At 34.9% G+C, this 13,079-nt stretch overlaps 1 protein-coding gene across 1 annotated transcript; it reads left to right on the top strand.

The window, feature by feature from the left end:
* The first annotated feature begins 2,945 nt into the window (after window positions 1-2,945).
* LOC134716674 (uncharacterized protein K02A2.6-like) lies at window positions 2,946-6,908 on the top strand. The gene is made up of 2 exons (XM_063579680.1): window positions 2,946-3,009; window positions 3,121-6,908. Exons 1-2 carry the CDS (start codon window positions 2,946-2,948, stop codon window positions 6,906-6,908), a joined length of 3,852 nt encoding a protein of 1,283 aa, XP_063435750.1.
* The last annotated feature ends 6,171 nt before the right edge of the window (window positions 6,909-13,079 follow it).

Genomic DNA, 13,079 nt, shown 5'->3' with positions numbered 1-13,079 from the left:
CCTGGTACAACTTGAACCATGCAGATTAGCCGTATTTACATTCCGTTTCCGTTTGAAGGACTATTTATGGATTGCTGTACATATGCTGTGTCCATTTACCGTTGGATATATATGCTATGGATTATTGTACTTTATAAACTGTGTTTACCGCCTATTCCTAGACGTTTATACCGTGTGGAACTTTCCAGATGGTTGGGCCGTGTGTTTATTTGACATTTTTGTGACATTAATTGACATTTTGTTTGCATTGTTTTATATTATTTATTGTTTTCAACACATCTATTTTAAATATTTTTTTCCCAAATATTAATTTCTTTAATATTTGTCCTAAGGGGGGAGGAATGTAATAGATGTGCCTTTATTTGCCTAGGTTAATTCCCCTTATTTTGGACAAATTAATTATTTAGTATTTAAATGTTTATTTTAAGTAAAATTTGATTTAAACATAGTAAGATAAAAGTAAGGATTGTTAATTTAACTGCTTTAGTATTTAACTTTCGATGTTTTTATAATGTTTTATGAATATTTATTTATTCAACTTTTCTTCAGTACCGTTTCAATTAAAGTTACCCTGTTTAATGACAAGTTTAGAATATCATTTGATATTCAGTCGGAGTCGACCTTGCACAGGCCTCCAAATACTCGCCGAACTGTATCAGTTCACTTGAGTTAAGAGTTAGCCACCACTTCGGTGCAGTTCGCCAGAGTTAGTCACCCCTTTATGGTGCAAATTTCTTTACTTTAAAACACAACGCGAAGCTAATTTACTTACTTTTAAGACTAACTCTGGGAACACTCTATTTTTCATTTTACCTTTGAAATTACTCTTTTTTTTAACTTCAGTTTAGAAAGATTTCTGACTCCTATTTACATCCGACTTTGTTTAATACATGCAATTATTGTACATTTGTGAATAAAATATAGTTTCGTTTGATTCATTGTCTGTTGTTTAGCCATAATCTGATATCAGGTATCCCAATGGTCGAATAGGGGCGAAGTACTGGCCGCTACACGTCCCGGAAGTGTCGTCACCGACCCCCTCCGTTACAGCGTATTAAATTATAAGCCTGGTACCTTTAATAACTATATTTATAACCTTAACTTCTTTCCCTCAAATATATAGTCTTAACAAAACAAATGCTTGAATTGTTTTACATTTGTCATTTCAAGGCCTTTTATAGCTGACTATGCGGTATGGGTTATGCTCACTGTTGAAGGCCGTACTGTGACCTATGGTTGCTACTTTCAGTATCGTTTGGTCTCTTGTTGAGAGTTGAGTCTGAATGGCAATCATACCACATCTTATTTTTATCAACAACTCAGACAGCTTGAGGGATATAGGATCTTCATATTAGTCTTCTTTCCACTAAATACATTTAACCGTTAACTCCTTAAAGAAAAACAGGACACAAACTTATGTTTGTTGACTAGCTCGAGTACAGCATATTGTGAGACAAATAATAATTATAAACATACACTATACAAAATGAATTCAATAACTTGTACCGGTACTAGAAAAATAATCTCATGTGAACCTTATGCATTTGAATAACAGTACAATACAATACAAAAAAAATTATTGCCACTATCTCATTAACAATAAATGATTAAGACCTATGGCAAAACATATAAATAAAGGCAACAGTAGTATACCGCTGTTCAAAACTCATAAATCCATGGACAAAAAACAAAATCGGGGTAACAAACCAAAACCGAGGGAAACGCATTAAATATAAGAGGAGAACAACGACACAACACCGAAACGCAACACACACAGAAACGGACCAAGCATCAGACAAAACACCACGAGAATAACAAATATAACATGAAAACCAAATACATGAATTTGGGATAGACAAGTACCGTGCCACGTCTTATCTCAATATCTCAAAAATAAGAGAAAACACAAACGACTCAACGTTGAAATGCAACACACACAGAAACGAACAATAATATAACAATGGCCATCTTCCTGACTTGGAACAGGACACTTTTAAAGGGGAATAAAAGTGGTGGGTTGAACCTGGTTTTATGGCATGCCAAACCTCGCACTTTAATGGCAAAGTTAAATATAACATTGAAATGACAACATAATATTACAGGACTACAATACAAATAAATAGGAGAACATATTAGACAAAGAAAAACATGATTAATAGATAACAAAAAGGATCAGGTTTAAAATTCAATACGCCAAAAACGCGCCTTGTCCTCACAAGACTCACCAGTGACGCCCATATATAAAAGATATAAAAAAGTACAAAGTTGTACAGCACTCAAGATCAAAAGTTGAAAAGGTTTCGCCAAATACGGCATTGTTTTTATGCCCGGGATAAGAACATTCTTATTATATAGAACAATTCATGCTATTGCACACAGTAAATTTGATCAAATGAATATGAAAGAGATATACACAAAGAAACTGAAGTATTAACTAATTACAGAAAACTAAACCCGAATACATAACGCTCAGATATAAAAGATCGAACGTGAAAAAGGTACAAAGTTGTACAGCACTGAAGATCAAAAGTTGAAAAGGTTTTGACAAAAACGGCATTGTTTTTATGGACGGGATAAGAACATCCTTATTATATAGAACACTTAATGCTATTGCAAACAGTAAATTTTAACAAATGAATATGAAAGAGATATACATAATGAAACTGAAGTATTAACAAATTACAGAAAACTTAACCCGAGTTTATCACAAAATAGACACACCCGAATCAGTCCAGGCGTCAACGTAATTAAACATGCAATTAAATAGATCAATTGAAGTTCTTATACACATGTTGTCATTCTGTAGTCTGACCATCAAACGATGTACTTGTTAATAACTTAGTTATAGAAACTGGATTGTATTATTACATAGCAAAGATATTACACATTTTGGCGACGAGGAAAAAACTGAATATTAAAATAAATGTGAATTTCTACAAGTGAAAATGCCGACTTACGGGAAATTAGACTCTTTTGATGAATCCGAAGATTGGACACAATATGTAGAACGTATGGAACATTATTTTAATGCTAATGAGATAGACGAAGAAGACCAGAAAAGGGATATTTTCTTAAGTGTATGTGGAAAAAATACTTACAAATGAATAAGGGATTTATTAGCACCAGCCAAACCAGGAACGAAATCATTGGCCGATTTAACAAAACTAGTGAAAGACCACCGAGATCCAGTACCATCAGAAATCATTCAGAGATTTAAATTTAACAGTAGAACAAGACACAGCGATGAGTCAGTGAGGACATTTATTGCAGCACTAAGAAGTCTGACAGAACACTGTAATTATGGCGACACGTTAAACGCGATGTTACGGGACAGGTTAGTCGTCGGGATAAAGAGTGACCGCATACAGAGGAGGCTGTTAGCAGAGCCGAATTTAACATTTGATAAAGCATTGGAAATTGCTACCGCTATGGAGACTGCAGAGAAGAATGCACAGGACATCCAAGCGAGTGGGACAAATGGAACATTTCAGAAACAAATCAATAAAGTTTCAAAATCATATACAAGAAACAACTCTGGAAATTCGAAACAAGGAGATTGTTACCGGTGTGGAGGAAATCACTTAGCCGCTGAATGCAGGTTTAAGGATGCAAAATGCCACAGCTGTAAAAAGAAAGGACATATCGCAAAGAAATGCCGTAGCAAATCTGACAATGGGAATTTAAGTGAAAATCACAGAGAGTTTAAATCACGTTTTAAACCACGTGCTCATTTCATGGAGCAGGATGAAACTACCGAAAGTGAAAGTGAAAATGAAGTTTACTCAGTTTTTCATTTTGGAAATAAATCTAATGAGGCATATAAAGTGCAAATCAATGTGAATGAATGTGAAATAGCCATGGAAATAGATACCGGAGCGTCCGTTTCTATCATGAGCGAGGATACTTACAAGGAATACAAGTCGAAATTCAGAATCGAACCGTCAAGTGCTAAACTCCGAACATACATGGGAGAGCAGATTCCTGTAATAGGACGTGCAATCGTCAATGTCAACTACAAGAAGGAAAGTGCAAAATTACCATTACTGATAGTGAAGCGTAAAGGTCCGAATTTACTAGGCCGAGACTGGTTGAACAAACTCCAACTGGATTGGAAGGATATTTTCTCCGTCGTTGGAAGTGACAATCAATCGAGGGATTTAAATGTGATCTTGGAAGCAAATAAAGAGGTTTTCAAAGATGAACTTGGAACTGAAAAAGGCATGAAAGCAAAAATTTATGTCGATGAGAGTGCCGTACCAAAATATTTCAAGGCTCGACCTTTGCCGTATGCGTTGAAGGATAAAGTGGAGAAGGAACTTGAACGTCTTGAGAAGGAGGGTCAGATTCAGCAAGTGGAATTTTCCGACTGGGCCGCTCCGATAGTACCCGTAGTTAAAGAGAACGGATCTATTAGAATTTGTGGTGACTACAAGGTAACCGTTAATGCCGTTTCAAAGTTAGACAATTATCCGATTCCTAAAACAGAGGATTTATACGCAACGCTTGGAGGAGGACAAGAATATACAAAATTGGATTTAAACCAAGCATATCAACAAATTGAACTTGATGAGGACAGTAAAAGGTATGTGACTTTAAACACGCACAAGGGTTTATTCAGATACAATAGACTTCCTTATGGTGTAGCGTCCAGTCCAGGTATTTTTCAAAGAACACTTGAAAATGTTGTTCAAGGTATAGCCAATGTTTTGGTTCGAGTAGATGATATACTAATAACGGGTAAAACAAGGGAGGAACATCTAAATACTCTTTCTGAGGTTTTGTCTAGATTTAAGAGAATAGGAATTCGGTTGAAGAAACAAAAGTGTGTATTCATGGCCGAAGAAGTTGTTTATTTGGGATTTAAAATAAACAAACACGGAATCTACCCAGTGGAGAGTAAAGTTGAGGCGATCGATAAAGCACCAAGTCCGACAAACGTGACAGAACTGAAAGCTTATCTTGGAATGCTGAACTATTACAATAGATTCTTAGCGAATTTGTCTCACTTGTTAAAGCCGCTACATGTACTTCTACAGAAAGACACAAAATGGAATTGGGGAAAAGAACAGGAAAAAGCATTCGCAGAGTCAAAACAGCTGTTGAAATCCGCATCAGTACTTGTACATTTCGATCCGAAAAAGAAATTAATCTTAGCATGTGATGCATCTCCGTATGGATTAGGCGCCGTACTTTCACATAAAATGGACGACGGCAGTGACAAACCAATAGCTTATACATCTCGAACACTTACTTCAGCAGAGAAGAATTATTCCGTTCTTGAGAAGGAGAGTCTGGCCATAATATTTGGTATCAAGAAATTTCATCAATATTTGTATGGACACCCCGTTACAATCATAACCGATCACAAGCCGCTCATAGGTTTATTTCGAGAAGATAAACCTATACCTACAATGGCCGCATCTCGAATTCAAAGGTGGGCACTGACGTTAGCTGCATATGAGTATACGATTGTATACAAAGAAGGGAGTTTGAATGGTAATGCGGATGGACTAAGTAGACTACCGCTGAAAACAAACATTGAAAAGACACCAACGCCAGGTGATACTATATTATTAATGGAACATTTAGCCACTACGCCAGTTGATGCTAAACAAATTCAAAAGTGGACACGCAAGGACACAATACTATCTATGGTGCTTAGATACATTTTGAATGGATGGCCGTCAAAATGTCCAAATGAAGAAATAAGACCGTATCATAGTAGGAAAAATGAACTCAGTAGTCAGGACGGATGCATATTGTGGGGAGGAAGAGTAATTATACCACAACCAGGACGTGAAGCCATGTTAAATGAATTACACCAAGGACATCCAGGGATTACTAGAATGAAAAGTCTAGCAAGAAGCTACATATGGTGGCCGGGAATGGACAATGACTTGGAATTGACTGTAGTTAATTGTTACAGTTGTCAGGAAAACCGCAAGTTACCAGCAGAAGCACCGTTACATCCGTGGGAATATCCGAGCCATCCGTGGTCAAGAATACACATAGACTTTGCAGGACCATTCATGAACAAATCATTTCTAATTATGGTTGATGCGTATTCAAAATGGATAGACATACACGTAATGCATTCTACAACATCCGAAGCTACGATTGCAAAACTTGAACAAACGTTTGCAACACATGGATTATGTGATCTCATTATTAGTGATAATGGAGCCGCATTTACTAGCAAGGAATTCGCCGATTATGTGAAATCAAATGGAATTGAACATCGTACTTCCGCGCCGTGGCATCAAGCTAGTAATGGTTGTGCTGAACGAGCAGTTCAGAGTTTCAAAGAAGGTATGAAGAAAATCAAAGAAGGAACTGTCCAGGAAAAGTTGAACCGTTTTCTTTTCAACTACCGTATAACGCCACAAACAACGACAGGATTGGCACCATCAGAATTGCTTATGAAAAGGAAACTCAAGTCGCGTCTAGATTTAGTTTTTCCAAATATCGAGAAGCGAGTTCAGGAGAGACAACAAAAACAAAAACATTATCACGATAAAAAATCTGTGAACAGACAAATTAATGTAGGACAGGGAGTATTTGCCCGGAATTTCGCCATTGGTTCGAAGATTAAATGGATTCCGGGAGAAGTTATAAAACAATCAGGACCACTTTCATTTCATATTAAATTGCAAGATGGACGTGTCATTCGGAGACATATTGACCACATCAGAGTACGAAACGTCGATTGCACAAACAACGAAAATGAAGAAAAAGATGACAATGACAGTGATTTGTTTGAGCTAGAAATAACTATACCGATAAGTACTCCTGAGACCGAACAACCGCAAATCGAGAAACCGTCAAACATGACTGAACAAATGGAACCACGCTATCCGAAGAGAATAAGAAAAGAACCATCGCATTTAAAGGATTTTGTGTTAAAATAAATGGTTGATTTATAAAGAGGCATAATAATCCTCACAACCGTTTGAAGTGCATTAAGTACTTCGCAGTGCATGTGTGTACATATCAATTAGTGTAAGAAATAACAACAAGACCAGTGCGAACATTTTTATTTTTATTTTCATAGTAGGACATTATAGTTTCAGTGCAGACAAACTTTAACGAATGAATCTTTGTGATCTGACATTTTTATTTGTTTTCAAACTGATATGGACTTATCAATCAGTAGCCGTGAAAAGACATTAATTTTCTGTAATTGAGTTAATTTGTTTTTAATTTGTTTTTATCTAAGGCCGGAGAAGTGTTATAAAGTTCACCTCACTTTATTACCGTATCATCTGTTACAGTAATTATAATTGACAGATCAGCAACTCTCACATGTCTGCACGTTCTTAAATAAACATGCAATTAAATAGATCAATTGAAGTTCTTATACACATGTTGTCATTCTGTAGTCTGACCATCAAACGCTGTACTTGTTAATAAATTAGTTATAGAAACTGGATTGTATTATTACATAGCAAAGATATTACAAATGTGACGTCACATACGATGGCGAAAAGGCACAAACGTTATGCCACATTTGAATTTATGAAATTTAGAAACAGCGTGACGTCACATATGAAAAACAATCATTCAAAAGTGAGATAAAATTAGGATTGAATTAAGATTGTATTAGAACTGAATACTGATAATTTATTTAAACAAAATGCATATTGCAATACTTATTAATAGCAATTAACTGTAATATATAACGTGACGGTACCCAAATTGCACCTATTTTGTCAGTTTTTACACCTACGTTTTTTTATGATCAAGAAAAAAATGTCCATACTGTGTTTATTTTGTAGCTCTATCCTTCTTGATTGTATAGGTACACCAATTTAGATTTTAATCCATATTGAGTCATTGAAAAATGGGTTTGAATCAACCTCCAAACTATCCATGATTCTGTAATGAGGAGTACCCAAATTGCATCCATGCTTAGATTCACATCGTCAAAAGTCTAATAACCGGGCTTTTGTTTAATTTCTTCAAATATTTCGAACAATTGGATATTTGTCCATGCTTACTCTTCATATTTTACGAAATGGATAGTTGTAATATATTGTATTTGCTAATTTTAAAAAGATGACGTTTTGATGACGTCGCATGGTGACGTTTTCGGACATTTTGTTTTTTCAGTAAACAGTCTATCTGTTGATAAATACTGTGAACGTTTTGTGTATATCTAAATATGTTTACCTATGTTGGGAGACGTGCATAGTATCAAATCATAAAAATACAAATTGTTTAGTCTCTAGGAAATCTTGTAAGATTTTTGTTGCTATTGTTTTCTAAATAGGTGCAATTTGGGTACTCGGTGCAATTTGGGTACCCTTACGTTATATGTCCAGTTTGTTATGAATCCAACTTCAAACGTAAATGAACGTACAAAATTTAATATAATTAAAAAATTATTATACTAAGTATTGTGCAATAGCAAGAAATTTTCAATTGCGCAGTATTCTGCAATAGCAAGAAATCTTCAATTGCACAGTATTGTTCAATAGCAAGAAATGTTCAATTGCACAGTACTGCACAAAAGCAAGACATCTCCAATTGCACAGTATTGTGCAATAGCAAGAAATTTTTAATTGCACAGTATTGCACAATAGCAAGAAATATCTAATTGCACAATATTGCGCAATAGCAAGAAATTTTCAATTGCACAGTATTGCCAATAGCCAGAAATATTCAATTGCACAGGATTGTCCCGTTTTCAAATTTGTCTACATCAAGATCCAAAGGGTCAAAATTTGAACTTTGTTTCATTTCAACAAAAATTGAATTCTTAGGATTCAAACGCATTGATCTCAGCAATTTCTTCACTGTCGTTCCCTCAATAACTGCATTAAACAGTTTCTAATCATTATTCATTCAAAACCATTTTATTATACCAATGTCTCACACACAACATATTATAGTATACTGTTGTCTATCAGTCCATCATCCACACTTCAGACAATAACTAGAAAACACTTCCCCCTACTTTCAAGAAACTTTGTTGAAATGTTTATATCTATTGACATTAGCTCCACATCGATTTTATAAATTTTAGAATTTTCATTTCCATGTTATGAAGAGAGATTTTATCCTTAAAAAAGAGAGAATTTTCCAATTTTGAACAATAACACAAAAATGCCATCACCTTTAATTAAACTTTGGGGAATTGTTTACACTATTGACCTAGGGTCCCTTTTGATTGTAATAAATTTCAGATTATACATTTCTGTGTTATGAATTTTTATATATGCTAACAAAAAGAAGGGATTTTATAGTTTTTGGACACCTATAAGTGCAGGAGTTTCTGGCTACATTGAAAACCCATTGGAGGCCTTCAGCTGTTGTCTACTCTATGGTTGGGTTGTTGTCACTTTGACACTTTCCTTATTTCCCATCTCAATTATTCACATAAACACTTTCACATCATTTTATAAAACTTGGGTGAATTGTCTATGTCTGTTGACTTCAGCTACATTTCAAAATTTAAAACAAGATTAACAACTACAGGTGCCCAAATAGCCTTCAACAATGACAAAAGCTCATACAGCACAGTCAGCTATAAAAGATCTTAAAATGACAAATATAAAACAAATGAAATGAGAAAACAAATAGACTAATAATTGTACAAAACAAAATAGTTCAACCTTTAAGCAAGCTTAAAAGGAATCAAGACATATCATGCGCTTACAGTGCAGCTATTTATTAACAAACTCCATATTCAAACACTCAAACAACTAATTCATAGAGAGGGGTGGAAGTTGAAGCCCCCTTTTTTTATCAGTCAATGCATTTGAATGAAGACATGTACACATCAACTCAATTTGTTAATACACATTTCCAGTCTAGCTTTCAATACATTTGTAACGACCATTAACCCCACTGACAATTTGCGTCTGTGTCCATACTTGTATAATTAATAAAGATCAATAATCAAGTTCACTGGGATATATGAGATATTAGTATTGGCTGAAGTATGGGTTGTTCAATGATAAAACATCATCAATATATCGGAAAGTAAAATTAAAGAATTTCGCAAGGTGTTTTTCCAAACTCAACAAATTTGTTTTTCATTTATGTTCTTAAAGAAATGCACTACGAAATAATTGTGGCCTCGGACCAACTACTGCTCATCAGATTCCTGACTTAGGACAGGTGCAAACATTAACAGCGGGATTAAAACGTTTTAATGGTACCAAACTTTCTCCCTTTTTCTGAAACAATAGCATAACATCACAACATAGAAAACCACACGATAAAATATCAATTGGAAGGCTTAACTCAATCAAAAAACGTAAATTAACACACTATGAACGAATAAATTTGATCTGCGATACCTGAATGCAAATGCACAGTTAACAAAATATTAGGCACAAACATAAAAGGCCAAAAAGCAAACAAAAAAGTCCTAACAAAACCATGGCAAAACACCACCGCGAAATATTTAACACTTCGGAAATAATCACTTTTGAAAAAAGCACGGTTTTCATAATATCTACAGGTACATGACTATGAAAAATAACTTTGTCGTTTTAGGTATACTACTTATGTGTATAAAATTCTTCCAATAATTAGGAATACTATACAATTAGAGCTAGCTCAAACTTCCCTGTACAGATTTAAGGAGAATAATTTTGATGTTCATACAAATGTAGTACGAAGAAGTGAAAATTAGAAGATATTCCAAATAATCAAAGCTGGTATATAGACAAGATCCATATTAATAAAAAAAAGTAACAATTTTTTTTTATTAAAAGTATCAACAGGTCGAATTAACAAGAAAATACGATTTGAGAGTACTCGCAGTTACTGACAGCTAGTTAAAAGCCCAAAACAATTAATAATAAAAAAATCATGCATCAGAAACTAAAATTATCTAAAACACATCCCAGGGATTTTGTATTTTAACATGAATCTCTCAATCAGTAGAACGTAGTACTTATCCGAGGAATAGACCATCTTCCGATCGCGTCGATAGGAGGGGCAGAACACGAGTTTTGCACGATGGGAAAGAGGTCTGCAATAACTATAACACGGCAAGGGGGTGTGCCAGACCGGGTTGTTCTTTAGCTCATATTTGCAGTTCTTGTTTCGCTTTTCATTCCGCCTTTAACTGCAACAAAGATACTCAAAGGAACAAATCTTCTAAAGGGTCGACTACAATCAACGAAAATACAAAATGACTAGTAACAATTCCTGTCATCGAAAATTCCCCTATCAATGTTAACTTGTTACGTGATTTATTGCAAACGCATCCAGATATAAATTTTGTTAATTATCTTTGTAGTGGTATTAACGAGGGTTTTGACACTATGATTAAATGTACTGATTTACCGACACTTGAATGTAAGAACAACTTTTCTGCTCGCTCTCAACCTTTATCTGTGCGGGAACTTATTAACAAAGAATGTGAAAAAGGTTTCTTGTCAGGTCCGTATAAAATTCCACCGTTTAACTATTATCGAGTCAGCCCTTGTCGGAAAGTACTCCGGGAAAAAGCGTCTTATATTGGATTTATCAGCCCCACATGACGATGATGATAATTGTAGTATTTACGACTTGATCAGTAAGGAAGATTGTTCAATGACGTATGTCAGAATAGATGATGCGATCAAAGTTATACGAAAATTAGGTCGTTTTTCATTGTGTTCAAAGTTCGATATAGAGGCCGCTTTCAAACAATTAGGTATAAGAAAGGACCAGCGGCATTTATTTTGCATTAAATGGTGTAAAGAATACTTTTTCTTTAATAGACTAGCGTTTGGATGTAGAAGCTCGCCAATTATTTTCGATAACTTATCCAGAGCGATTTGTTGGATTGCTACTAATATCTACAAAATTGAATATATATTTCATCTTTTAGACGATTTCTTGACTATAGATAAACCTGATTCTTGCGCAGAGAGAACTATGGCATTAATGACTACTCTTTTTAAAAGACTTAATATTCCACTGGCTAAACACAAGGTTGTAGGCCCTTGTACAGTTATCGAATATTTGGGTATTATACTTGATACGGAAAAGATGGAGACCCGCTTGCCTTTAGATAAAACAAGTCGCATACATGTAAGTGAATTTATCAAGAAGTTTTTAAACAGACAATCTTGTACTAAACGTGAACTTCTACAATTGTTAGGGCATTTAAATTTTGCTATGCGGGTTATAATTCCGGGTCGTTCTTTTGTCTCATACCAAATATCTTTATCAACAACTGTCAAGGATCTCAAAGACAAAATATATTTGACCGATGAATGTCGTACCGATTTGCGTTTTTGGTACTCGTTTTTGGTAAACTGGAATGGCATTAATATGTTTTATGATTCTGACTATACTAGTGTTAAGGATATCGAACTATATACAGATGCGACTTCTACCATTGGTTATGGTGGCTATTTCAAGGGAAAATGGTTTTGTTCTCCTTGGCCGGATGATTTAAATTCTCCATGCGAAAAGAAATTTTCCATGGCTTTTCTAGAACTCTATCCTATAGTCGTTGCAGCCATCTTATGGGGTCATTCATGGACAACTAAAAGAATCTTATTTCGATGTGACAATGAAGCCACCGGACATATTGTTAATAAAGGTCGTTCCAGATGTTTATTGATAATGAAACTTATGAGAACTCTTACTTTCTATGCCTGTATAAATATTTTTTGTTTTCGCGCCGAACACGTTCCTGGAGTTCAGAATAATATCAGTGACTCTCTTTCTCGTTTACAGCTAGAGCGGTTCAAGATACTTGCACCTTTAGCGGACAAAGTACCTCACAAGTGCCCGCCAGTCTCACGAGTAATGTGGCATTAAAGTCTACAGTATCGGATTTATGGCGACATGTGTTATCAACTAGAACATCTCAGACGTATAAAGTTGGATATCGAGCTTATACTGCATTTCTGGCTCGTAACGGGGTTGTCTGGTTAGGTAAACCTATGCCTCCGATTTCTGAGGATATTTTGATTTATTTTGTCGCACATTGTTACAAAAACTTGAGACTTTTACATACAACCATTAAATTGTATTTATGTGGAATTCGGTTTTATTATATCCAAAGTAACTGTGACCATCCATTTGATTATACAAATGAATCGACACTCCTTAGACTCAATATGATA

This window comes from Mytilus trossulus, chromosome 4 (assembly GCF_036588685.1).
Source record: "Mytilus trossulus isolate FHL-02 chromosome 4, PNRI_Mtr1.1.1.hap1, whole genome shotgun sequence".
Taxonomy (NCBI): Eukaryota; Metazoa; Mollusca; class Bivalvia; order Mytilida; family Mytilidae; genus Mytilus; species Mytilus trossulus.
This window is presented reverse-complemented; position numbering and strand designations above follow the sequence as displayed.